Source organism: Bombina bombina, chromosome 2 (genome assembly GCF_027579735.1).
Source record: "Bombina bombina isolate aBomBom1 chromosome 2, aBomBom1.pri, whole genome shotgun sequence".
Lineage (NCBI taxonomy): Eukaryota > Metazoa > Chordata > Amphibia > Anura > Bombinatoridae > Bombina > Bombina bombina.
Genome location: NC_069500.1, coordinates 273,404,154 through 273,431,421, shown reverse-complemented (window position 1 = coordinate 273,431,421; position 27,268 = coordinate 273,404,154). Strand labels below are relative to the sequence as shown.

Sequence of the window (27,268 nt, the reverse complement as noted above, 5' to 3'; positions counted from 1 at the left end):
TAAAGCGGACATTCTAAAAGAAAGAGTTGATTATACAATATGGAACAGAAATCTAAAAACACCCAAAAATATACATTCTTAAAAAAGATCGAATGTACAAGTAAGTATGTAATTAGTATCACTGTAAGACCCTATTCTTGGGTAAAAAATAGGTTTGGGTAAAAAATAGCTAATATTTATAGCAGGCTTTTAAAACTATAAAACACAAGAGATTATAGCATAAGTGATCTACATGAGTATTCGATGTTGTTTAATAGTAAGTTTAAAATACTAGATAAACATATTTGGCACCTCACAAATTGATATTTCATATTAAGAAATATCTAAATACTTAATTTGTTGTAGTACGGATCAAACAAGTATATATATATATATATATACAGATAGAATCAATTGTATTCCTATCACGTGGTGTACTAAAAGTAAACAGTTTTTAATTTTTTGCAAGAAAGATTTAACTTGTATGTCCAAGTAGTGCATATAGCTGGACAGTAATATAATTATAATGGGCCAGTAAAAATAAGCCTATTTAAATTTAAAAATAAAACCAATATACTGTGTTGACCATTGTAAATATTATTTTCAGACCCAAATCAAGAATCTCAAAGTGGAAATATAATACTCATTTGAGCTCAAGGCTGGTAATAAAAGTGGGAATGTGTATATATATATATATATATATATATATATATATATATACACACACAGACACACACCTAATAGATCAGTAACACAAATAGACACCTGTTGTTTTTCTTCCTATATATTTCCAATTTTAAGAACTGTTAATAAACTGTGAGTTTTAAACAACATTTGAATTTACTTCTATTAAATCATTACTTTGTGCTCCTGGTATCCTTTGTTGAACTACATGCCTTTGTAGAATTAGGAGCAGAAATGCACTACTGGGAGCTAGCTGCTGATTGGTGGCTGCACATATATGCCTCTTGTCTTTGAATACCCAATTTGTTCAGTTAGTTGGCAGTAATGCATTGTGGCTCCTTCAACAAAGAATGCTGAGAGAATGAAGCAAAGTTGCTAATGTAACTAAATTGGAATATTGTTTAAAACAGCATACACTCTCTATATAATGGAAAGGAAGAAAATGTGGTACTATGTCCCTCTAGGTGTTTTATAAGAAGCTGTATATAAAGTACTAATAAGCCAGTTCTGTTCCACAATATCCTCTTAAATGTATTGTGTATAAATAAAGAGCCTATGAGCTGTGAGTCAGGAATGGCCGGTGAAGTGTCACTCACTAAATCTTCTGGCATTCTGAGGTTGCATTTGTATAAAGTGAAGCATTGTGGGATTTAAATGACATGGCATCTTAATTGGTACATAGCAGATTTTCTAGTTTGTATGTAGCTCTTAACCATATACTGTGATGAAAATATATAGGAACCATGTGTGGTCACCATGACCTATCTCCCAACATTGTAGAACTCAAACCATGACTAGGTTAGAATGGGTTGAGATTATTACCAAAGGGGTGTGACTTTGTGCAGGGACAGAGTTTTTGTGCATTTACAGTAATCACTGCTGCAGGAATCAAAACTAAAATAAATACTTGTAGATAAACACCCTTTCAAGGACCATTTAGCAAGATTGTCATAATTCATGCTTCTACCTCCCAGCAGCCATACCTGAGGTGGGTAGAGTTGATGGGGTGATCAACCCTACACTGATTGCTGCATGCCTTTCAGCAGTAACTAAACTGCAATATGTCTGTCTGATAGAGATCCATAGATCACCTACCTAATGTATTTTTTATATGGAGGGCAGTAGCTCAGCATGCAGCGCACACAGGCAATACCCCTCACATGAAAAGGGGATTTACCCATTTTTTATTGAGGGGTTTCTTGCCCCTTTAGGTAGCAGGTGATTTCCTCACAGAAACAAAGTTGAAGAATATGTGTAATTGCAATGAGAGCCAACCAACTAAAAACAACTCTAGCGCAGGGATGTGGAATTGCTTAGCACTGAAGGGGTTAATGTCCCTTTAAATTGTCTTTATATAGTTTTATTAATTTGCTTACAATATTTCAAAACAGTTTCATAGCATAACAAATAGTATAAAACTTACATCCAAAATGGTATCATAATCCATTTTAGTCCTTCATTGAAGAGAGGAAACTAGTCCAGTTTCTTCACTAAAACTTGTATCAATATCTTAAATCTATATTGTCATATATTATCAAAACATTAGGTCTAAAAGACTGAGATTTTAGAACATAAAGAGATTCAGCAGAAGATGCAAATGTATACCAATAAAAGCAACTACAACCCAAGAGGGCCGTGTTATCAGCTTTTGACAAAAGAGCATAACTTGTAATAATGAGTACAAAGGATGTGTGTTACAAAAGAAGGAAAACTATATATATAGTGTGACAAACCAAGGTTATCCAACCCTGCGCCAGTCACTTATTTGGCACAGAAAGGGTTATCAGCCCCCTTTTTCTGTCACCAATAGGTCACAATCTAGCCACACCAGGCAAGCTTGTGATTCAGTTTAGTGGGTGCATGGGTTAACCACACTCCCCTAGTCTGTACTAGACGTAAGAGAAATGCCCAAAACTCCCTTTTAATGCCACACACAATAAACTATCAATCCTATAGCTCCAATACTGTCACAACTTAAAATTTATTAAAGGGAAAATCCTAAGAAAAAAAACAGACTTTACACATTAACTCTAGAAATACAATTTAGCAGAAAATAACCTAAATTATACAGTTCTAATATTCCAGTCTCTTTCCGTAACGTGGTTCAATTATTAGACAAAGGCCAAACTTAATAAAGGAATTATTTATTATGCCAAAAATATTATGCACAATGCATTATTAATAAACAAGTTGTTACAAATAAAATTACACACGCAAACAGTTTTTTCAAAATAACAAGAAGAAAATTAGAAACCTTACACTGTACTAGCCTTTGGAATCTGTTACCAGAGAGATGGCATGAAGCAATTGGGTCCTTACTCTGTGTTGTCACAGCCTCCCTTTTAAGAATGACAATCTTATTGTTAAAACATAAAATTCTTATACCATTTTCCACAGATCAAGTTGCCTGACCACACCCTCCTGGGCGGGCTAAGAAAACCCCCCTGTCTTTATGACCTTCAATAGACTAATTTCTTGCCTGAAATTATACAATCCATTATAAGTTCTGCTAGGTAACTCAATTTCTATATTTACATATCTAGAACCTTTTAGTTTTATTGGGAGAAACGGTTTGATATCAAATATGCCATAGGTTGTCATATTTACCTTCCTTTAAGGTTATAACAGTTTTAACACACATATGTACATAATATACCAATGACCTTTCAGTGACCTGGTCAGTTTTTGGTAATGAAGGGCCTGTTTTGCATCATGCATTCTATTGACAGCCTAAGCCATAAACTTTATCCTGTGTATCTCTGGGACTAAGAGCTTGAGTGGCTTTATGACTCAATGCATACACAATAACATTTGGTGGGGCTATTTAGGAGACTCCTGGCAGTTCAAAGAAAACACAAGTCACAATTCTTCTTGAAAACAAATAACTGTTTTGAGTTCAAGTTACAAAGAATTAACCCCTTGTTAGCTAAATCCTGAAGTTTTCGTGACATATAGGGTAAGGAGAGGGATTATCAATGCTACTTATCATACTCATAAAGTACTATTATTATATGGTCTTGCCAAAATTAGGATAATGGATTCCAGACTGGGGCAGCTGGTGGGCTCTCGTGTTACTGGAGTTTTTCCTCTGTTTCCACATATCTAACATTAATTCATCCTGATCTAATGTGCCATTTTAAGATGGTGGTATCTCTCCAGTTGTAAGAAACTATGAACCTGTTACGACCATTCTCCAATAGTTGGAGTCACTAGAGATTTCCAATGCTTAGGGATCAGAGATTTTATGCTGTTGAGCATGATAAACAATCATTTTTGTTTTGCTCTGATTTTCAACTTAGAAAGTCCAGAAAAAAGTACAATTTTTGGGTTGTTAGGGAAGATAGACCCCATTATACTACTTATAGTTGTTGTTACTTACAACCAAAATATTTCTAAACTTTTACATCCCCACCATATATGGGTTATGGTTCCTTCCTCTCCGCAACCCCTTCAGCACTTGCCTGTGGTGGTGGGGTAGATTTTCTTTAACCTTGTTAAAAATTTGAAATTGGTTTCTTGAACTTTAACAGATATTGATTTTTATTTAGTAGCCACAAAAATGGCACTCTATTCTTTTGTTCTAAGTTCGGTATCCAGCTTTTTATTCCATACTTTGGTATAATGAGGAAAATGATTTACATCTGGAATTAGTAATAGGATACAGGATAGAGGTCGAATGAGCCAGAGTACGTTGCATCAAACACAGCTTCTCAAAGACTGTTGGTTGTTGGTAAAGATTTTGTGTATGTGGGTTTGTGTCTGCAATTACATATATATATATTTTATACCTCTGAGTGAAGTTGGCTTCACAATACTTTGCCTACAGAGTGAATTTACAGGAACCGCTACATTCTGTCAGTAGATTGGTTTCAGCTACTGACCATCAGCAGTTTCTAAGTCGTATGTTTAATAGTTTCATTCCCACCAATTTATTTTTTCATAGAATGCAGCACTGTGTACATAAATCTGCATATATACAAAACTAACTGTGACACAAATTTAACATATATATATTTTTATGAAAGAAGATTCAAGTTTTCATATTAAAAATGTATAAACATACTATGTACTTTATGTTCATTTCAGGTGCGGGAGTTGCAAACCCGGCTCCAGAGTGTCCAGGCAACAGGCCCCTCTAGCCCTAGTCGTCTCACATCCACAAGCCGACCGGTCAACCCCAGCACTGGGGAGCTGAGCACGAGCAGCAGCAGCAATGACATTCCGATTGCCAAGGTGAGGTTTTGTCTAGCCTGCTAATGCCTGACATTATCTCATGGCGGCAGCTCTTCAGGCACGCAGCTGGTGTGTGATTAAGAGGGGAGCGGCACCCACGGGAGAACCCCCCCTTTCTTGATGAAGATAGCTGAGTTATCACTGCACAGCTAGTGGGAGCTGGTCCAGTTTAGTGCATTGTATGACGGCTTCTAGCACTTTCTTGTGAGACAATAATATAAATGCATCTGTAATGTTTGTGTTCTCTTATTAACCTTTATTATCATTAGAAATGTGTTTTTTGTTTTTTTATGGTGGTTCCTTAACAGCTGTTTGCTGAATTATAAACGCTATAAAGTTAATACAGTTTCATAGTTTATATGATGCCTTCAGGATAAAAGTTACCATGGTTACAGGTTTATTCTTATGGTTTTGAATATTCTATAAAGTAAAAGTCATAAGTACCATACAGTCCTGTTTTTGCCTCTTTATATACCAACAGCCCTGGGTCAAAAAGGGAAACTTGTGACATAAAACAAATATATGAAGAAACTAAGACAAATATTTTTTTTAATTAGGGACATTCCAGCCAAAATTAGAATCCACATGGATACATTTCATTCTTGAATAGAAGCATTTTAGCAAAAAAATGCTAAAAGCTATAGCTATTTCAAAAGTGTATTTAAGTATGCACTGTGCACCAGCATTTTAAACACACAGTTTGCTCAGTGAGCCTAAGGTGTTTGTACCATCTGGTAATGACTGATTTGTTAATTGCTGACATGATACAAGCCCCACTGGCTGATTGAGCAGCTGCATTATTTAAAATTCTGGTACACTGAGAATATCTAGCTATGCTACACATGCACGTGCAGAGAAAAATGTTAACACTAAAATGGTGACAACGTTTACTAGGAGAATTTTTGCCAATTCATGTATATTGCAAATATGTTTCTATTCAAAGATGCAATTTGTCTAAGTACATTTTATTTTTGACTGGAATGTCCCTTTGGAAAATTCAATTTTTAAGATTTTTATTTATTAAAGATTATAAATTGCAGTATATGTTGTCAAATGTAGATTGCAGAACGGGTAAAGCTGTCTAAGACAAGGTCAGAGTCCTCCTCATCCGAGCGGCCTGTACTTGGCTCAGAGATCAGCAGCATTGGGGTGAGTATCCAAGAGAACTGATGTGAATTATTGGGGTAATAATCCTATGGGGGGAAAAACTAGATTTTCAAGATGTAAAATGGTGCAAACATGTTTTGCAGTTTTAATAAATAAACATATCTGTACTACCTATGTGTTAATGAACTGAACGGGTTTACTCAGCCTTACTTGTGGTGGGGGGTTTTGCTCTCACATTTTGTGACTGGATTCTATACACACATAGTGCCAATGGGTGTATATGGGGTAGTCTTACAGAAAGTCCTGTATACAACAGACTTTATACAGTGTTTGTTGCAGGTATCGAGCAGTGTGGCAGAGCACTTGGCCCATTCCTTACAAGACTGTTCTAATATCCAGGAGATCTTCCAAACATTGTACTCTCATGGATCTGCCATCTCAGAGAGCAAAATTCGAGAATTTGAGGTGGAGACAGAACGGCTAAATAGGTACCTGGTAACTAACTTGTATTAATATTAGAAGTGACCAAACAAAGTAATATTAATGCCACCTTACCAGTGAACGGGTTCCATGCTTAAAGGGACATGAAATCCAATTTTTTTCTTTCATGATTTAGAAAGAACATGCAGTTTTAAGCAACTTTCCCATTTACTTATATTATCTAATTTGTTTCATTCTCTTCATATGCTTTGTTGAGAATCATATCTAAATAGGCCCAGGAGCTGCTGATTGGTGGCTGCACATAGATGACTCATGTAATTGGCTCACCCATGTGCATTGCTATTTCTTCAACAAAGGATGTCTAATTAGATAATAGTAGTAATTAGATAATAGTAGTAAATTGGATTGTTGTTTCAAATTGTACTCTCTACCTGAATCCTGAAAGAAAATGTTTGGGTTTCATGTCCCTTTAATGGATAACCTGCATTATTATGAATCACAATGTGCTGAAGTTCTTTTTATTGTTTCAGGACAGAATAAAAATAAAACTCAAAATTGAATTTCCCAAAAATGTTTAATTGTGCGTAGAAAGTAAAGTTGTAATGTGCTGTGAGTGTTTCTTTTTCTGCACTTGTACTCTAGTTAATGGGACATAATACACTTGATGTAGTATAACTGTAAAAAGCTGACTGGAAAATATCACCTGAGCATCTCTATGTAAAAAGGGAAGATATTTTACCTCACAATCTCCTCAGCTCAGCAGAGTAAGTTCTGTGTAAAAAGTTATACTCAGCTGCAGGTAAAAATAAAATAAAATTAAGAAATGAACAGCAGCCAATCAGTATCAGCAGTGTTGAGGTCATGAACTCTTTTACTGTGATCTCATAAGATTTGACTTAACTTTCATGAGATTTCATTGTAAACTTCCTTACACTGAATAGGGAAATAAGATGAGAGTGCACGAAAGCTCGCTCCTTCCGCTGTCACGGGACAGACATACTGATTTGTTGCTTAGAAATCCTTTACAATGGGATGTAGCTACTGATGAACTTTTGTGGTAAAATATCTTTCTTTTTTACATAGAGATGTTCAGATGATATTTTCTAGTCCGCTTTTTACAGCTATGCTGCATCACTTTCAAGTGTTAAACATTTGGGTATTATGGCCCTTTAAAGAGAAATAAAAGTGCAAAAAGCAAAGACTTTACTATCTTACAGTGTTTTATTACTGCACCGTTGCTTGCACACAACTGTGCTTATCCTGTGCAGTGGAGGTAGTTAAAGTCGCTCTGTAATTAGCTGAACCCTTCTAGTGAGCCAATGACAAGAGGCATACATGTGTAACCTAACCAACAACCACCAGCTAGTTCTTATAGTTCTTTTCTGCTTTGTAGTTGACCTTAAAGGGACAGTCTAGTCAAAATTAAGCTTTCATAATTCAGATAGGACATGCAATTTTAAACAACTTTCCAATTTACTTTTATCATCAAATGTGCTTAGTTCACTTGGTATTCTTTGTTGAAAGCTAAACTTAGGTAGACTCAAACAGAGCTAGTTCATGTGTGTTACATAGATATCATTGTGCTCACTCCCATAGTTTTTATGAGTCAGCACTGATTGGCTAAAATGAAAGTCTGTCAAAAGAACTGAAATAAGGGGCAGTCTGCAGATGCTTAGATACAAGGTAATCACAGTGTTGGTTATTCAAACCTGGGGAATGGCTAATAAAGGGATTATCTATTTTTTTAAACAATAAACATTTTCAAGTGGACTGTCCCTTTAACAGCACATTTAAATGACCATTAAATACAGTAGTGTTCTATAATTATTAAGTGCATAATAAAAAGACAGTGCAATAACACTCTGAATTTTAAGTAAGCAAGCAGTAGATTTTTTTTCTGACAAATCTAATTTTCCCCTCACTTGCCAGCCCCCTGTATCATGTGACAGCCATCAACCAATCTTAAACTAGCATAAATATACTCTGTGAACTTGTGCACATGCTCAGTAGCAGCTGGTGCCTCAGAAAGTGAGTATATATAAAGACTGCAAAAATTGATAAATTGGAAAATCTCTTAAAACTTCTTGCTCTATCTGAATCATGAAAGTTTGTGTGCCTTCACACATGCTCTCACACATCACAGTCTTTTTTTTTTGTTTGCACTTTTATGTCTGTTTATACTTTGAAAATTGTGTTTGTTACCATAGTTCTAAAAGCTTATAAAGATGAATATACAGATTTTCTGCAGTGGGTGTATATGCTATGCATCTATTAATAATTAGCTATTGGCTCACCCTGGCTAGTACCCGGCCAAAATTAACCTCCAAAAGTAGCATGGTCAGAAGCAGACTCTTGCTCCCTACCTATATAAAGGCGACTTCTCTTATCAGCCCATTATTTTTAGTTCTGCCCATCTAGAGAGTGGGCAGTACTGTTTAGCCTTTCCTGGCATACTGCTCAGTGTTTACAATGGGAGTATTTGTCCCTATTTCCAGGCATGTCTCATCCCTATTGCCTGTGGAAAAACGCCATGTTGGCTAATTGAGTTGGCTTTGTTGCCCTTGATCGTGCTGGTGGAACTGTAAGGGATAGATGTTCACCATTTGTCTTTGTAAGGACTCTATATAAGGACTCCATATTTTAATGTATTTATGTTTTATCTATGACCATAGTAATGCATCTAAGTATATTGTTCTAAGAAAAATGTTAACTAGTCGCTATGGCCTAGATTTGGAGTTTGGCGGTAGCCGTGAAAACCAGCGTTAGAGGCTCCTAACGCTGGTTTTAGGCTACCGCCGGTATTTGGAGTCAGTCAGGAAAGGGTCTAACGCTCACTTTCCAGCCTCGACTTTTCCATACCGCAGATCCCCTTACGTCAATTGCGTATCCTATCTTTTCAATGGGATCTTTCTAACTCCGGTATTTAGAGTCGTGTCTGAAGTGAGCGTTAGAAATCTAACGACAAAACTCCAGCCGCAGAAAAAAGTCAGTAGTTAAGAGCTTTCTGGGCTAACGCCGGTTTATAAAGCTCTTAACTACTGTGCTCTAAAGTACACTAACACCCATAAACTACCTATGTACCCCTAAACCGAGGTCCCCACACATCGCCGCCACTCAATTAATTTTTTTTAACCCCTAATCTGCCGACCGCCACCTAAGTTATACTTATGTACCCCAAATCTGCTGCCCCTAACACCGCCGACCCCTATATTATATTTATTAACCCCTAACCTGCCCCCCACAACGTCGCCGCCAGCTACCTACAATAATTAACCCCTAATCTGCCGACCGCCACCTACGTTATACTTATGTACCCCTAATCTGCTGCCCCTAACACCGCCGACCCCTATATTATATTTATTAACCCCTAACCTACCCCCCACAACGTCGCCGCCAGCTACCTACAATAATTAACCCCTAATCTGTCGACCGCCACCTACGTTATACTTATGTACCCCTAATCTGCTGCCCCTAACACCGCCGACCCCTATATTATATTTATTAACCCCTAATCTGCCCCCCTCAACGTCGCCTCCACCTGCCTACACTTATTAACCCCTAATTTGCCGAGCGGACCGCACCGCTACTATAATAAAGTTATTAACCCCTAATCCGCCTCACTAACCCTATAATAAATAGTATTAACCCCTAATCTGCCCTCCCTTACATCGCCGACACCTAACTTCAAACATTAACCCCTAATCTGCCGACTGGAGCTCACCGCTATTCTAATAAATGTATTAACCCCTAAAGCTAAGTCTAACCCTAACACTAACACCCCCCTAAGTTAAATATAATTTAAATCTAACTAAATTAATTAACTCTTATTAAATAAATTATTCCTATTTAAAGCTAAATACTTACCTGTAAAATAAATCCTAATATAGCTACAATATAAATTATAATTATATTATAGCTATTTTAGGATTTATATTTATTTTACAGGTAACTTTGTATTTATTTTAACCAGGTACAATAGCTATTAAATAGTTGAGAACTATTTAATAGCTAAAATAGTTAAAATAATTACAAATTTACCTGTAAAATAAATCCTAACCTAAGTTACAATTAAACGTAACACTACACTATCAATAAATAAATTAAATAAAATACCTACAATTACACCTAACACTACACTATCAATAAATGAATTAAATACAATATCTACAAATAAATACAATTAAATAAACTAACTAAAGTACAAAAAATAAAAAAGAACTGAGTTACAAAAAATAAAAAAATATTTACAAACATAAGAAAAATATTACAACAATTTTAAACTAATTACACCGACTCTAAGCCCCCTAATAAAATAACAAAGCCCCCCAAAATAAAAAATGCCCTACCCTATTCTAAATTACGAAACTTCAAAGCTCTTTTACCTTACCAGCCCTGAACAGGGCCCTTTGCGGGGCATGCCCCAAGAAATTCAGCTCTTTTTCCTGTAAAAAAACACATACAATACCCCCCCCAACATTACAACCCACCACCCACATACCCCTAATCTAACCCAAACCCCCCTTAAATAAACCTAACACTAAGCCCCTGAAGATCTTCCTACCTTGTCTTCACCATACCAGGTTCACCGATCGATCCAGAAGAGTTCCTCCGATGTCCTGATCCAAGCCCAAGCAGGGGGCTGAAGATGTCCATGATCCGGCTGAAGTCATCATCCAAGCGGGAGCTGAAGAGGTCCATGATCCGGCTGAAGTCATCATCCAAGCGGGAGCTGAAGAGGTCCATGATCCGGCTGAAGTCTTCTATCAACGGCATCTTCAATCTTCTTTGTTCCGGATCCATCTTGCAGACCTCCGACGCGGAACATCCTGCTGGCCTGACGGACTACCGACGAATGAAGGCTCCTTTAAGGGACGTCATCCAAGATGGCGTCCCTCGAATTCCGATTGGCTGATAGGATTCTATCAGCCAATCGGAATTAAGGTAGGAAAATTCTGATTGGCTGACGGAATCAGCCAATCAGAATCAAGTTCAATCCGATTGGCCGATCCGATCAGCCAATCAGATTGAGCTCGCATTCTATTGGCTGATCGGAACAGCCAATAGAATGCGAGCTCAATCTAATTGGCTGATCGGATCAGCCAATCGGATTGAACTTGATTCTGATTGGCTGATTCCATCAGCCAATCAGAATTTTCCTACCTTAATTCCGATTGGCTGATAGAATCCTATCAGCCAATCGGAATTTGAGGGACGCCATCTTGGAAGACGTCCCTTAAAGGAGCCTTCATTCGTCGGTAGTCCGTCAGGCCAGCAGGATGTTCCGCGTCGGAGGTCTGCAAGATGGATCCGGAACAAAGAAGATTGAAGATGCCGTTGATAGAAGACTTCAGCCGGATCATGGACCTCTTCAGCTCCCGCTTGGATGATGACTTCAGCCGGATCATGGACCTCTTCAGCTCCCGCTTGGATGATGACTTCAGCCGGATCATGGACATCTTCAGCCCCCTGCTTGGGCTTGGATCAGGACATCGGAGGAGCTCTTCTGGATCGATCGGTGAACCTGGTATGGTGAAGACAAGGTAGGAAGATCTTCAGGGGCTTAGTGTTAGGTTTATTTAAGGGGGGTTTGGGTTAGATTAGGGGTATGTGGGTGGTGGGTTGTAATGTTGGGGGGGGGGGGTATTGTATGTGTTTTTTTTACAGGAAAAAGAGCTGAATTTCTTGGGGCATGCCCCGCAAAGGGCCCTGTTCAGGGCTGGTAAGGTAAAAGAGCTTTGAACTTTTGTAATTTAGAATAGGGTAGGGCATTTTTTATTTTGGGGGGCTTTGTTATTTTATTAGGGGGCTTAGAGTAGGTGTAATTAGTTTAAAATTGTTGTAATATTTTTCTTATGTTTGTAAATATTTTTTTATTTTTTGTAACTTAGTTCTTTTTTATTTTTTGTATTAGTTTATTTAATTGTATTTATTTGTAGATATTGTATTTAATTCATTTATTGATAGTGTAGTGTTAGGTGTAATTGTAGGTATTTTATTTAATTTATTTATTGATAGTGTAGTGTTACGTTTAATTGTAACTTAGGTTAGGATTTATTTTACAGGTAAATTTGTAATTATTTTAACTATTTTAGCTATTAAATAGTTCTTAACTATTTAATAGCTATTGTACCTGGTTAATATAAATACAAAGTTACCTGTAAAATAAATATAAATCCTAAAATAGCTATAGTATAATTATAATTTATATTGTAGCTATATTAGGATTTATTTTACAGGTAAGTATTTAGCTTTAAATAGGAATAATTTATTTAATAAGAGTTAATTAATTTCGTTAGATTTAAATTATATTTAACTTAGGGGGGTGTTAGTGTTAGGGTTAGACTTAGCTTTAGGGGTTAATACATTTATTAGAATAGCGGTGAGCTCCAGTCGGCAGATTAGGGGTTAATGTTTGAAGTTAGGTGTCGGCGATGTTAGGGAGGGCAGATTAGGGGTTAATACTATTTATTATAGGGTTAGTGAGGCGGATTAGGGGTTAATAACTTTATTATAATAGCGGTGCGGTCCGCTCGGCAGATTAGGTGTTAATAAGTGTAGGCAGGTGGAGGCGACGTTGTGGGGGGCAGATTAGGGGTTAATAAATATAATATAGGGGTCGGCGGTGTTAGGGGCAGCAGATTAGGGGTACATAGGGATAATGTAAGTAGCGGCGGTTTACGGAGCGGCAGATTAGGGGTTAATAATAATATGCAGGGGGCGGCAGATTAGGGGTTAATAAGTGTAAGGTTAGGGGTGTTTAGACTCGGGGTACATGTTAGAGTGTTAGGTGCAGATGTAGGAAGTGTTTCCCCATAGACAACAATGGGGCTGCGTTAGGAGCTGAACGTGGCTTTTTTGCAGGTGTTAGGTTTTTTTTCAGCTCAAACAGCCCCATTGTTTTCTATGGGGGAATCGTGCACGAGCACGTTTTTGAGGCTGGCCGCGTCCGTAAGCAACTCTGGTATTGAGAGTTGAAGTTGCGTTAAATATGCTCTACGCTCCTTTTTTGGAGCCTAACGCAGCCATTCTGTGGACTCTCAATACCAGAGTTATTTAAAAGGTGCGGGCAGAAAAAAGCCAGCGTTAGCTACACGGGTCGTTACCGACAAAACTCTAAATCTAGCCGTATGACTTTAAAGCAATGCTGAATTGTTAAAATATCCTTTCTACTGTGGGTGTAAATTATTAAGATTGTTTAGATCTTTAGGCCACTGAATTTAGACATATTGTTACCAGTGATTTATGTAAAATGACTCTCTGGCAGCAGCAGAGTAGTTTGTAATTGACACAACATATTGCCACATGGTGCCCTCTGGGCAGTGGAGATGCATTGTGCATGCTTTCTGTTTTTTAATAGTAAATTCACTGCTTCCCGGCTAAATAAATGCTTGTAATAAGTTGCAGACTTTGGAAAACATTTCAGCCAGCAATTTTATTATCGCTGTACATAATAATAACAGATTTCACATTAAACATAGAAATGTGCTGCTTGATGCTGTGGAAATCTGTGATGCTATTTCATATAAAGTTCCTGGTTGACCCTGTAGACCATACAGTACTGTAACCGTTGATAAACCGCGCTACCGGTATCCCCAAACCCCTTGTTTAGAGGCAACGGCGAGCATTCCAGATGTAACAGTTTGCAACAAGCCATTATGTCTGACAATCAGTAATACAAAGGTAGAGAACATCTGAAGAGCCCTCTTGAGTAGACATAAATCAGTGCTTAATGTATAAGAGAAAGCCATATCACTTGTACCATCTGGATTACAGGTGCATGGAACGGAAGACATTTACAGCTTTTATCCTCTAAAGAGAGCTTATGTGTTTGTAGAGCTTCACTGTTCATGATGCATTGCGGTAAAAAAACCCTGATCGGTTAATTTGTCACCTTTAATACTGGAGGATCTTAAGACAAAGCGGAAAACGTGTATTAGCATTTGTAAGCTTAATCTTCATATTCCCCGAGTTGTCTTGTTATTAACACAAAAAAGGAAAGTCTGCTCTTTATCCGATGTCTAAGTACCTATCTAATACGTGTACGTGCGTCTTCTATTCCATTAGTAAAATAAACCTTTAATCACATATATTATTGCGCTGCACGGTTTTCTGTAAATTTAGCTTTAATCACAGCATCATGCCAGGGAATTTGTAAACACTGTTGGACATGAAAGTGATTGTTTTCAGAAATCACCAATTAAAACTTTAATATTTACATATGATCACTTTATAGTTAAAGGGATGTAACAGTCATAATTAAACATTCATGGTTCAGGTAGAACATCCATTTTAAGAGACTTTTCAATTTTATTAGCACATTTTCTTCATTCTCTTGGTATTCTTTGTTGAAAAGCTTAGGAGCAGCAGTGCACTGCTGGGAGCTAGCTGTTGATTGGTGGCTACACACATATGCTTTTTGTATTGTCTCACCAGATGTGTTCACTAAGATCCGAGTAAAGTATTGCTGCTCTGGAATTAACTTTAACTATGTGTTTAATCCGTTAGCACATTGTTATATGCAAGCAACAGTGGCATAATAAAATGTTCTAGCATTTTCTTTTTAGCATTTTCTTTTTGTATTTTGATGTCCCTTTAAATGGCTATAAAAAAAAAACTAAAAAATTATTGTGATTCAAACAGAGCATACAATTTAAAAAAGTTTCTAACTGACTTCTATTATCTAATTTGTTCCATTCCCGTGGTATTCTGTGTTGAAGAGATACTGTACCTAGGCAGGTGTCTGGAGCCCTACATGGCAGGAAATAGTGCTGCATTCTAGTGCTCGTGCATATGGGCACCATTCTTGCAAAGCACTCTTGGATAACATTCTTGCCATATAGTGCGCTAGACATCTGTACAATCCTGAGCTTTTATAAAAGATACCAAGAGAACAAAGATGATTTGATAATAGAAGCAAATTAGAAAGTCGTTTAAAATGTCATGCTCTGTCTGAATCATTAAAGAAAGAAAAAATTGTGTTTCAAGTCCTTTTAAGGCTGAACTGAAATTAAGCGCACACAAAAAAGGTTTTATGGCAGGCACATAATATGTCAGATTCATAAGTTAAAGGGACCCTAAACACTTTTCATGCAAACACATCAGCACTGGTATGTAGGGAAAACCAGAGTTCAACACTCATGACTACAGGGAGATGGGGAATTACCTCAATATTATGCTTATAATGATTATATTGTGTTTAACGTCCCTTTAAGCATTTGAGCAGATTTACTAAAGCCTGGTTGGTTTTCTTATTGCTTGCTGAATATTCTCTAAGTTATGAAATAGAATGTTATAGGCTTGTCTCACTTCAGAGTGCTCTCACTATTGAACTTTTAGATTGTAATAGAAACAATATTTAATTATGTGTTGTAAAACATATTTGCTGTATACTTTTATTAATTTTTTTTGTCCTCTTTTTCTCTAGTTAAAGGGCCATAATAGTAAAACAATGACATGCTCTGATTCGTTAGAGCATATAATTTTAAGACTAGTGGCCCTGCACTTCTATGTGTTTAACCCCTGCTTGGGACTTGCAGACCTAGTACACATAATAAAAATGCATAGTAGTGCAGGGTCACTTACTAGTCTTAAAATGACATGATCTAACAAAGTGGAGCATGTTATTCCCTTTAACTGTAAATAAACATATATGACCATAATTGGCATCAACAGAGATGATCAGATAGTTTTCAAACAAAATGCCAGTGGCTAGTCTTGTCTACTCGAGTAACAAGTTCTAACTGGCTTCTCCAAATAAGGCAAATGATGGATGTAGTTTAACTGTTAAAAAACCAATTGAAGCAAACAAGGTGTTAATGCATTTACAACTTTTTAATACCCACCTAGAATGTTAATGGATTTCAAGACCATAGAAACATATTGTAATTACAAGATGCTTACTGTCCCTTTAATGAATCTATACCAGGTTTCTTTTACACAGACGTCCCATATATAGCTTCCTATTGTTCTCTGAAGCTATCTTCTAATGTCTATAATTACCCCACAGATCAATAAATTGCAATACCCCCTAGTGACATAAAACACCAGCAGGTTATAGATGCACTAAAAATATCTAATACAAACAGCATTTGTAATCAGTTCTAAATCAGATGGTGGAACATGTGGTTGCAATGATCAGGCAAGAGTTATAGGGACATTTACAAAGGTAAACATTCAATATCCCTGCTGGAGGGTTAAACATATTCTTTGACTGGGAGAGGAAATGTAAAGCATTCTTACAGAATGTTTATGTATTTTGAATGGAATAAGCAGCACAGCAGCAGATCCCACCAAGGCCCTGGTTCCTGAGTGCTTATTGATCAGGAGTAGGTACCAGCATCAGATGATTTCAGTGCACTGCTGATCCACTTATAGCGATAAACACACTGAAAAGATTTACATGAGCAGATAAAAATATTGATCTTTTCTTTGCAGTCGAATCGAGCACTTAAAATCCCAGAATGATTTGTTGACAATAACACTGGAGGAGTGCAAGAACAACGCAGAGAGAATGAGCATGCTTGTGGGCAAATACGAGTCCAATGCCACAGCGCTCCGGCTCGCACTGCAGTACAGGTAAACACTTGGCACACGGTGCACTGGTTATTGTAAGGACGTGCTACATCTGCTTACTTAGCTTAGGTTAGGAAAGCAGTTCTTTCATCGGATAAAGAATTAAACTTTGTGCTAAAAACATGTTGAGATCTGTGCATATCCTTAAAGGGCTAATTAAGTAAAAAAAAAAATAGTTTGCATGAAAAAATTGTTTAAAATTAGTTTAAAATAATTTTCAAAAATAAGTTACATAACCATGCTGTCTGGAGGAGTCTGATCCACCCCCCTTATCAGTGTTTAGCATCAGAAACAAAGGCATTGTATTTCAACTGAGTTCACAGCAGCTTATTTGCTTCCAGGCATGCTCCAGCAGATAATGAGTGTTAAAGTCTTGCATTCTACCAAATCAAAGGTGGATATAGATACAGCCATAGAAGGAAATGTGTGGGGGGAGTTAGAGCTGTACAATTCAGAAACTTAAAATAAATGGTTAATGGCAAGGCACTGCAGTAAACATTTGCAGGTAAAGTAATTAAAGTACATATTATTTTTTGTCTCTATCCCGACTTGTTTTATGTCCCTTTAAAAAAAACAACTCTTGCTTTCGTGTGAAAATTGTATATGTCTGGGTCTTTGATCAGCTATTGGTTGTTTTGTAAAAATGTGTCTGCTCTTTCCCTCACTCCTGTCTTTCTGTCCTAGGCTCTCGACCATCTGTTCCCCCATGCTCCTGCCCTTCTACTCATCCCACTGTCTCTCTCTCCCTCACACCTCTGTCTCTCTCATCCCACTGCCCCTGTCTTCCTCGCGCCCCTGTCTCTCTCATCCCACTGTCCCTGTCTCCCTCACACCACTGTCTCTCTCATCCCTTTGTCCTTCTTTCTTGTCCCATTGTCCCTCTTTCCTTCACGCCTCAGTCTTTAATCCATTTGTATCTCTCGTCCCTCTGTCCCTCACGCCTCGTTCTCATCTGTGTGTCCCTCTCTTTTATCCCACTATCGTTCTCACGTCTAGGGTTGCCACCTCAACCATCTTTTCCTGTACACTTATGAGCTACACATGTTGCAGGGTGTGCAGGGAGGAATTTGGATAGTGGTGTCCAGAAACAATAAATGTTCCTTCCTGCAAACCCTGCATCATGTGTAATTTATAAATGTCCAGGAAAACATGGCTGTGGTGGCAGCCCTACTCATGCCTCTGTCTCTTCGCTCTGTCCCTCTCTCTTGCATGCCTCTGTTTCTCTTTCTCCAACATAGGTGTGTCCGGTCCACGGCGTCATCCTTACTTGTGGGATATTCTCTTCCCCAACAGGAAATGGCAAAGAGCCCAGCAAAGCTGGTCACATGATCCCTCCTAGGCTCCGCCTACCCCAGTCATTCTCTTTGCCGTTGTACAGGCAACATCTCCACGGAGATGGCTTAGAGTTTTTTAGTGTTTAACTGTAGTTTTTATTATTCAATCAAGAGTTTGTTATTTTAAAATAGTGCTGGTATGTACTATTTACTCTGAAACAGAAAAGAGATGAAGATTTCTGTTTGTAAGAGGAAAATGATTTTAGCAACCGTTACTAAAATCGATGGCTGTTCCACACAGGACTGTTGAGAGGAATTAACTTCAGTTGAGGGAACAGTGAGCAGAATTTTACTGCTTGAGGTATGACACATTCTAACAAGACGATGTAATGCTGGAAGCTGTCATTTTCCCTATGGGATCCGGTAAGCCATTTTTATTACAGACAATAAATAAGGGCTTCACAAGGGCTTTTTAAGACTGTAGACATTTTCTGGGCTAAATCGATTCATATAATAAACATATTTAGCCTTGAGGAATCTTTTTAATCTGGGTATTTTGTAAAATAATATCGGCAGGCACTGTTTGGGACACCTTATTCTCTAGGGGCTTTCCCTTATCATAGGCAGAGTCTCATTTTCGCGCCGGTATTGCGCACTTGTTTTTGAGAAGCATGACATGCAGTCGCATGTGTGAGGAGCTCTGATACATAGAAAAGACTTTCTGAAGGCGTCATTTGGTATCGTATTCCCCTTTGGGCTTGGTTGGGTCTCAGCAAAGCAGATACCAGGGACTGTAAAGGGGTTAAAGATAAAAACGGCTCCGGTTCCGTTATTTTAAGGGTTAAAGCTTCCAAATTTGGTGTGCAATACTTTTAAGGCTTTAAGACACTGTGGTGAAATTTTGGTGAATTTTGAACAATTCCTTCATACTTTTTCGCAATTGCAGTAATAAAGTGTGTTCAGTTTAAAATTTAAAGTGACAGTAACGGTTTTATTTTAAAACGTTTTTTGTACTTTGTTATCAAGTTTATGCCTGTTTAACATGTCTGAACTACCAGATAGACTGTGTTCTGAATGTGGGGAAGCCAAGGTTCCTTCTCATTTAAATAGATGTGATTTATGTGACACAAAATTTAGAGAAAATGATGCCCAAGATGATTCCTCAAGTGAGGGGAGTAAGCATGGTACTGCATCATCCCCTCCTTCGTCTACACTAGTCTTGCCCACTCAGGAGGCCCCTAGTACATCTAGCGCGCCAATACTCCTTACTATGCAACAATTAACGGCTGTAATGGATAATTCTATCAAAAACATTTTAGCCAAAATGCCCACTTATCAGCGTAAGCGCGACTGCTCTGTTTTAGATAATACTGAAGAGCATGAGGACGCTGATGATATTGTTTCTGAAGGGCCCCTACACCAGTCTGAGGGGGCCAGGGAGGTTTTGTCTGAGGGAGAAATTTCAGATTCAGGGAAAATTTCTCAACAAGCTGAACCTGATGTGATTACATTTAAATTTAAGTTGGAACATCTCCGCGCTCTGCTTAAGGAGGTGTTATCCACTCTGGATGATTGTGAGAATTTGATCATCCCAGAGAAACTATGTAAAATGGACAAGTTCCTAGAGGTCCCGGGGCCCCCAGAAGCTTTTCCTATACCCAAGCGGGTGGCGGACATTGTAAATAAAGAATGGGAAAGGCCCGGTATACCTTTCGTCCCTCCCCCCATATTTAAAAAATTGTTTCCTATGGTCGACCCCAGAAAGGACTTATGGCAGACAGTCCCCAAGGTCGAGGGGGCGGTTTCTACTTTAAACAAACGCACCACTATACCCATAGAAGATAGTTGTGCTTTCAAAGATCCTATGGATAAAAAATTAGAAGGTTTGCTTAAAAAGATGTTTGTTCAGCAAGGTTACCTTCTACAACCAATTTCATGCATTGTCCCTGTCACTACAGCCGCGTGTTTCTGGTTCGATGAGCTAGAAAAGGCGATCACTAGTGATTCTCCTCCTTATGAGGAGATTATGGACAGAATCCGTGCTCTCAAATTGGCTAATTCTTTCACCCTAGACGCCACTTTGCAATTGGCTAGGTTAGCGGCGAAAAATTCTGGGTTTGCTATTGTGGCGCGCAGAGCGCTTTGGTTGAAATCTTGGTCAGCGGATGCGTCTTCCAAGAACAAATTGCTTAACATTCCTTTCAAGGGGAAAACGCTGTTTGGCCCTGACTTGAAAGAGATTATCTCTGATATCACTGGGGGCAAGGGCCACGCCCTTCCTCAGGATAGGTCTTTCAAGGCCAAAAATAAACCTAATTTTCGTCCCTTTCGTAGAAACGGACCAGCCCCAAGTGCTACGTCCTCTAAGCAAGAGGGTAATACTTCTCAAGCCAAGCCAGCCTGGAGACCAATGCAAGGCTGGAACAAGGGAAAGCAGGCCAAGAAACCTGCCACTGCTACCAAGACAGCATGAACTGTTGGCCCCCGATCCGGGACCGGATCTGGTGGGGGGCAGACTCTCTCTCTTCGCTCAGGCTTGGGCAAGAGATGTTCTGGATCCTTGGGCACTAGAAATAGTCTCCCAAGGTTATCTTCTGGAATTCAAAGGGCTTCCCCCAAGGGGGAGGTTCCACAGGTCTCAATTGTCTTCAGACCACATAAAAAAAACAGGCATTCTTACATTGTGTAGAAGACCTGTTAAAAATGGGAGTGATTCATCCTGTTCCATTAGGGGAACAAGGGATGGGGTTCTACTCCAATCTGTTCGTAGTTCCCAAAAAAGAGGGAACGTTCAGACCAATCTTAGATCTCAAGATCCTAAACAAGTTTCTCAAGGTTCCATCGTTCAAAATGGAAACCATTCGAACAATTCTTCCTTCCATCCAGGAAGGTCAATTCATGACCACGGTGGATTTAAAGGATGCGTATCTACATATTCCTATCCACAAGGAACATCATCGGTTCCTAAGGTTCGCATTCCTGGACAAGCATTACCAGTTCGTGGCACTTCCTTTCGGATTAGCCACTGCTCCAAGGATTTTCACAAAGGTACTAGGGTCCCTTCTAGCGGTGCTAAGACCAAGGGGCATTGCAGTAGTACCTTACTTGGACGACATTCTGATTCAAGCGTCGTCCCTTCCTCAAGCAAAGGCTCACACGGACATAGTCCTGGCCTTTCTCAGATCTCACGGATGGAAAGTGAACGTAGAAAAGAGTTCTCTATCTCCGTCAACAAGGGTTCCCTTCTTGGGAACAATAATAGACTCCTTAGAAATGAGGATTTTTCTGACAGAGGCCAGAAAAACAAAACTTCTAAACTCTTGTCAAATACTTCATTCCGTTCCTCTTCCTTCCATAGCGCAGTGCATGGAAGTAATAGGTTTGATGGTAGCGGCAATGGACATAGTTCCTTTTGCGCGCATTCATCTAAGACCATTAAAACTGTGCATGCTCAGTCAGTGGAATGGGGACTATACAGACTTGTCTCCGACGATACAAGTAAATCAGAGGACCAGAGATTCACTCCGTTGGTGGCTGTCCCTGGACAACCTGTCACAAGGGATGAACTTCCGCAGGCCAGAGTGGGTCATTGTCACGACCGACGCCAGTCTGATGGGCTGGGGCGCGGTCTGGGGACCCCTGAAAGCTCAGGGTCTTTGGTCTCGGGAAGAATCTCTTCTACCGATAAATATTCTGGAACTGAGAGCGATACTCAATGCTCTCAAGGCTTGGCCTCAGCTAGCAAAGGCCAAGTTCATACGGTTTCAATCAGACAACATGACGACTGTTGCGTACATCAACCATCAGGGGGGAACAAGGAGTTCCCTGGCGATGGAAGAAGTGACCAAAATCATTCAATGGGCGGAGACTCACTCCTGCCACCTGTATGCAATCCACATCCCAGGAGTGGAAAATTGGGAAGCGGATTTTCTGAGTCGTCAGACATTACATCCGGGGGAGTGGGAACTCCATCTGGAAATCTTTGCCCAAATTACTCAACTGTGGGGCATTCCAGACATGGATCTGATGGCCTCTCGTCAGAACTTCAAGGTTCCTTGCTACGGGTCCAGATCCAGGGATCCCAAGGCGACTCTAGTAGATGCACTAGTAGCACCTTGGACCTTCAAACTAGCTTATGTATTCCCGCCGTTTCCTCTCATCCCCAGGCTGGTAGCCAGGATCAATCAGGAGAGGGCATCGGTGATCTTGATAGCTCCTGCGTGGCCACGCAGGACTTGGTATGCAGATCTGGTGAATATGTCATCGGCTCCACCATGGAAGCTACCTTTGAGACGAGACCTTCTTGTTCAAGGTCCGTTCGAACATCCGAATCTGGTCTCACTCCAACTGACTGCTTGGAGATTGAACGCTTGATCTTATCAAAGCGAGGGTTCTCAGATTCTGTTATTGATACTCTTGTTCAGGCCAGAAAGCCTGTAACCAGAAAAATTTACCACAAAATATGGAAAAAATATATCTGTTGGTGTGAATCTAAAGGATTCCCTTGGGACAAGGTAAAAATTCCTAAGATTCTATCCTTTCTTCAAGAAGGATTGGAGAAAGGATTATCTGCAAGTTCCTTGAAGGGACAGATTTCTGCCTTGTCTGTGTTACTTCACAAAAAGTTGGCAGCTGTGCCAGATGTTCAAGCCTTTGTTCAGGCTCTGGTTAGAATCAAGCCTGTTTACAAATCTTTGACTCCTCCTTGGAGTCTCAACTTAGTTCTTTCAGTTCTTCAGGGGGTTCCGTTTGAACCCTTACATTCCGTTGATATTAAGTTATTATCTTGGAAAGTTTTGTTTTTGGTTGCAATTTCTTCTGCTAGAAGAGTTTCAGAATTATCTGCTCTGCAGTGTTCTCCTCCTTATCTGGTGTTCCATGCAGATAAGGTGGTTTTACGTACTAAACCTGGTTTTCTTCCGAAAGTTGTTTCTAACAAAAACATTAACCAGGAGATAGTCGTGCCTTCTTTGTGTCCGAATCCAGTTTCAAAGAAGGAACGTTTGTTGCACAATTTGGATGTTGTTCGCGCTCTAAAATTCTATTTAGATGCTACAAAGGATTTTAGACAAACATCTTCCTTGTTTGTTGTTTACTCTGGTAAAAGGAGAGGTCAAAAAGCAACTTCTACCTCTCTCTCTTTTTGGATTAAAAGCATCATCAGATTGGCTTATGAGACTGCCGGACGGCAGCCTCCTGAAAGAATCACAGCTCATTCCACTAGGGCTGTGGCTTCCACATGGGCCTTCAAGAACGAGGCTTCTGTTGATCAGATATGTCGGGCAGCGACTTGGTCTTCACTGCACACTTTTACCAAATTTTACAAGTTTGATACTTTTGCTTCTTCTGAGGCTATTTTTGGGAGAAAGGTTTTGCAAGCCGTGGTGCCTTCCATTTAGGTGACCTGATTTGCTCCCTCCCTTCATCCGTGTCCTAAAGCTTTGGTATTGGTTCCCACAAGTAAGGATGACGCCGTGGACCGGACACACCTATGTTGGAGAAAACAGAATTTATGTTTACCTGATAAATTACTTTCTCCAACGGTGTGTCCGGTCCACGGCCCGCCCTGGTTTTTTAATCAGGTCTGATAATTTATTTTCTTTAACTACAGTCACCACGGTATCATATGGTTTCTCCTATGCAAATATTCCTCCTTTACGTCGGTCGAATGACTGGGGTAGGCGGAGCCTAGGAGGGATCATGTGACCAGCTTTGCTGGGCTCTTTGCCATTTCCTGTTGGGGAAGAGAATATCCCACAAGTAAGGATGACGCCGTGGACCGGACACACTGTTGGAGAAAGTAATTTATCAGGTAAACATAAATTCTGTTTTTTCATCCATATATCCCTCACACCACTGTCTCTCTCATCCCTCTGTCCCTCTCTTTCACCCCTCTGTCCCTTTTTCACTCCTCTACCCCTTTCTCTCACCCCTCTGTCCCTCTCTCTCTCACTCCTCTGTTCCTCTCTCTCTCACGCCTCTGTCCCTCTCTCTCACCCCTCTGTCCCTCTCTCTCTCACCCCTCTGTCCCTCTCTCTCTCACTCCTCTGTTCCTCTCTCTCTCACGCCTCTGTCCCTCTCTCTCACCCCTCTGTCCCTCTCTCTCTCACCCCTCTGTCCCTCTCTCTCTTACGCCTCTGTCCCTCTCTCTCACGCCTCTGTCACTCTATCTCACCCCTCTGTCCCTCTTTCTCACCCCTCTGTCCCTCTATCTCACCCATCTGTCCCTCTCTCTCAATCTGGTCCTGATATTCAAAAGTTCTCGATCTTGGAGAGACATTGAAGTTCAGACTTCACATGAGCTGAACTCACTGAATATTCAAAAGGAAAAGAGGGGATCTCTCTAACACTGTGAGATCTCTTTCATTTCTATATATGAAGGAGAGACAATCCCAGTGCAATACAGCACTACGGGATAGGAGACTTTTGTCACACTTCTGTGTTACTTTTAACAAATTAGGATCATACGTTGTATATTCTGTTTATATATACAATTACATTGCAAGCTAAAACTGACAGTTTCAGAAAGTGGGAGGGAGAGGGCAGTTCCCTGGGCTGAACAGGGGAGTTCCCTGGGTATGTCTGAAGCTCTCACAAGTATTGTGAACATTTCTAAGCATTTTAAACAAGCTCGTCAGCTGTATGCAGGTGAAGTTTGCTCAAAATTCACAATACACTTATTTTAACTAACAGAAAAGTAATAAATACTAAAATATAGACAAAAGCAAGTTAGATTGTAGTGAAAACATTTCAGTTTAATTTAGAATTGATGCAATTAGAGCCTTTATATCAGCCCCAGGGATTCTCCAAGTACCAATACACACGCTGAGGTACACAGGTGTTACCAGCTCCTGTGAATAGAAAAAATTGGATCCGGAGTGTTTGTTACTGCATTTGATCAGACCGCCACTTCACCACAATATAAACAGTGTAGCCAACACTGCAAGGTGTGTGAATAAAAATGTAGACATTTATTATATCAATTTAAAAACAAAAAGTAGCAAAACATGGCAGAATATCATAGGCAACGTAGTCTATGATATTCTGCCATGTTTTGCTACTTTTTGTTTTTAAATTGATGTAATAAATTTCTACATTTTTATTCACACACCTTGCAGTGTTGGATAGATTTTGGTTCTCCAGCTACCTTCTCTCTCCCATGTGAAATTTTCTATCCCAGAGAGCCTCATTGCTTTCTATTGAAGGCATCTCTCATCTCTCTGGTATTTTTAGGTTCCTCCCCTTTTCTTAGAAAATTCAGTGAGTTCTGCTCTATAATCAGAATTTTTTAAATCACCAAATACACTGCTATGCACAAAATAAAATACAAAATAGATAGTGCAAAGTTTAAATATTATAAAATTTAATATAAAGTGTAAATTGATATAAAATAGAAAGCTTAAAGTGTAAATGCAGCAGCACGGTCATTCAACGCAGTGCTATATTGCACTGTGATCGTCTATCCTTAGAAATGCAGGGCACACCCCTTAGAGAAGTAAAGCAAAATCTGCCTTTTGAAAATGTCACCTCGCACTGCTGCAGGGTCATTTTAGATCATCTCACCTGAGCAGAGAGGGTTTGAATTTGAGGGCCACATTGAGGAAGAAGAGAGCGCAGTTAAAATGCTCCCAGAAACACAGCACCAAGTGGAAGTGTGGCAGTGAAATACGTGCTGCAAAATGGAGTTAGCGCTGCAGAATCTGTTGGCGTTCTGCAAATAACTGATACTAATAATATAAATAACACACCTCTCCCCAGGCAACAGAATGCCAGGTCATTCTATCAGCCTCATTTTCTGGCAATTAAAATTTGTTGAGCACTGCAGTAGAGTGGGACACACAGAATGTATCAGTGCAGGGGGTAATTCTGACTTATTAATAAATATTATGCCCTATAACACTGGCTTTTACATCCTGAGGGTCACACTATGACATTGGTTCATACCGGTCTTTTCATGCCTGAGATCATTTGCCTCATGTTCACCAAGACTGCTTACTCCCCCAAGGGTTTCATATGAAGTACATGGTTGCTTTATGTTATAGTGATGTGGCTGTAACATGCACTACAGCTCACCATTTGCATCACACTCTTATTACTCTTCTGGAAATGTTTTTTCTAAGACCCCGTTTGTGAGCCTTGTGGAATTCTAAGCAGTACCAAATGTATATCTTGCTCATTTGATGCATGCTTCTATTTCTTTGTCAAGGTGCTGAGAGTCCTCGAGTCCTTACTCTTAGGAAGTACATCACCTGGCCACCAGGCGAAGACAAAGACAGCTTACACCAGAGCTTTTAAGTGTCCCTCCTCCTTCCCTCACCCTCCCAGTATTACATATAGCCAAGGATAGGAAGAAGAAAGATATTAGGGTAAAGTGGTGCAGCTAACTTAAAAATGGGAATAAATGATGTTTTTGAAAAGGTTAGACACCCCTTATAAAAGAAATAACAAAGGATTTCTGCTTTACTACAGCCAGGGTCTCTTGCTGCGGTTATACGGGTTGCTGGTAATTTGATTTCTCTAGATAGTTTAACCCCACATTTCCGATTGTGCTTTTTCACCTTTTGTATTTGCAGAGATGCTGGCAGCACAATAGTACATTTCAGCAATGTCGGAGTTAAACAGCAGCAAATTAAAGCTATGTTTCTTGACATACACCGAGTTAGATCTGTCGCTGAGCCACACAGTGACAGCTTTCTCCTCCATTTGCTCTAGCTATTATTGTTGAATGGGAAAGGTTGGCAGGGACATGAATGGATTTGATAATGCAACATGACAGCAAATGTATTGCAGAGCGTGGTGTCTCATGCTGCAGGTGAGCCAGGGGTCATACGGCTGTATGCCAGGTAAACGCACCAGTGACTCCACAGTACAAGCCCTGCAGCATTTTGTAACAAAATATATATTGTCAGAAAATACTAATCGTTTGTGATGTATTTCAGGTGCTGCTATAACTTGTTTTCTTATTTAAAAAAGACATG

At 39.4% G+C, this 27,268-nt stretch overlaps 1 protein-coding gene across 4 annotated transcripts in view; it reads left to right on the top strand.

Moving 5' to 3' along the window:
• The window catches only part of MCC (MCC regulator of WNT signaling pathway), a 1,086,108-nt gene that overhangs the window by 905,667 nt on the left and 153,173 nt on the right, over window positions 1–27,268 (top strand). For all 4 annotated transcript variants that reach the window (XM_053701549.1, XM_053701547.1, XM_053701550.1 and 1 more), the window contains 4 exons: window positions 4,750–4,896; window positions 5,956–6,045; window positions 6,343–6,491; window positions 16,879–17,019. In XM_053701549.1, the coding sequence (XP_053557524.1) occupies window positions 4,750–4,896; window positions 5,956–6,045; window positions 6,343–6,491; window positions 16,879–17,019 (527 nt within the window). The remainder of the gene's footprint in view (window positions 1–4,749; window positions 4,897–5,955; window positions 6,046–6,342; window positions 6,492–16,878; window positions 17,020–27,268) is intronic.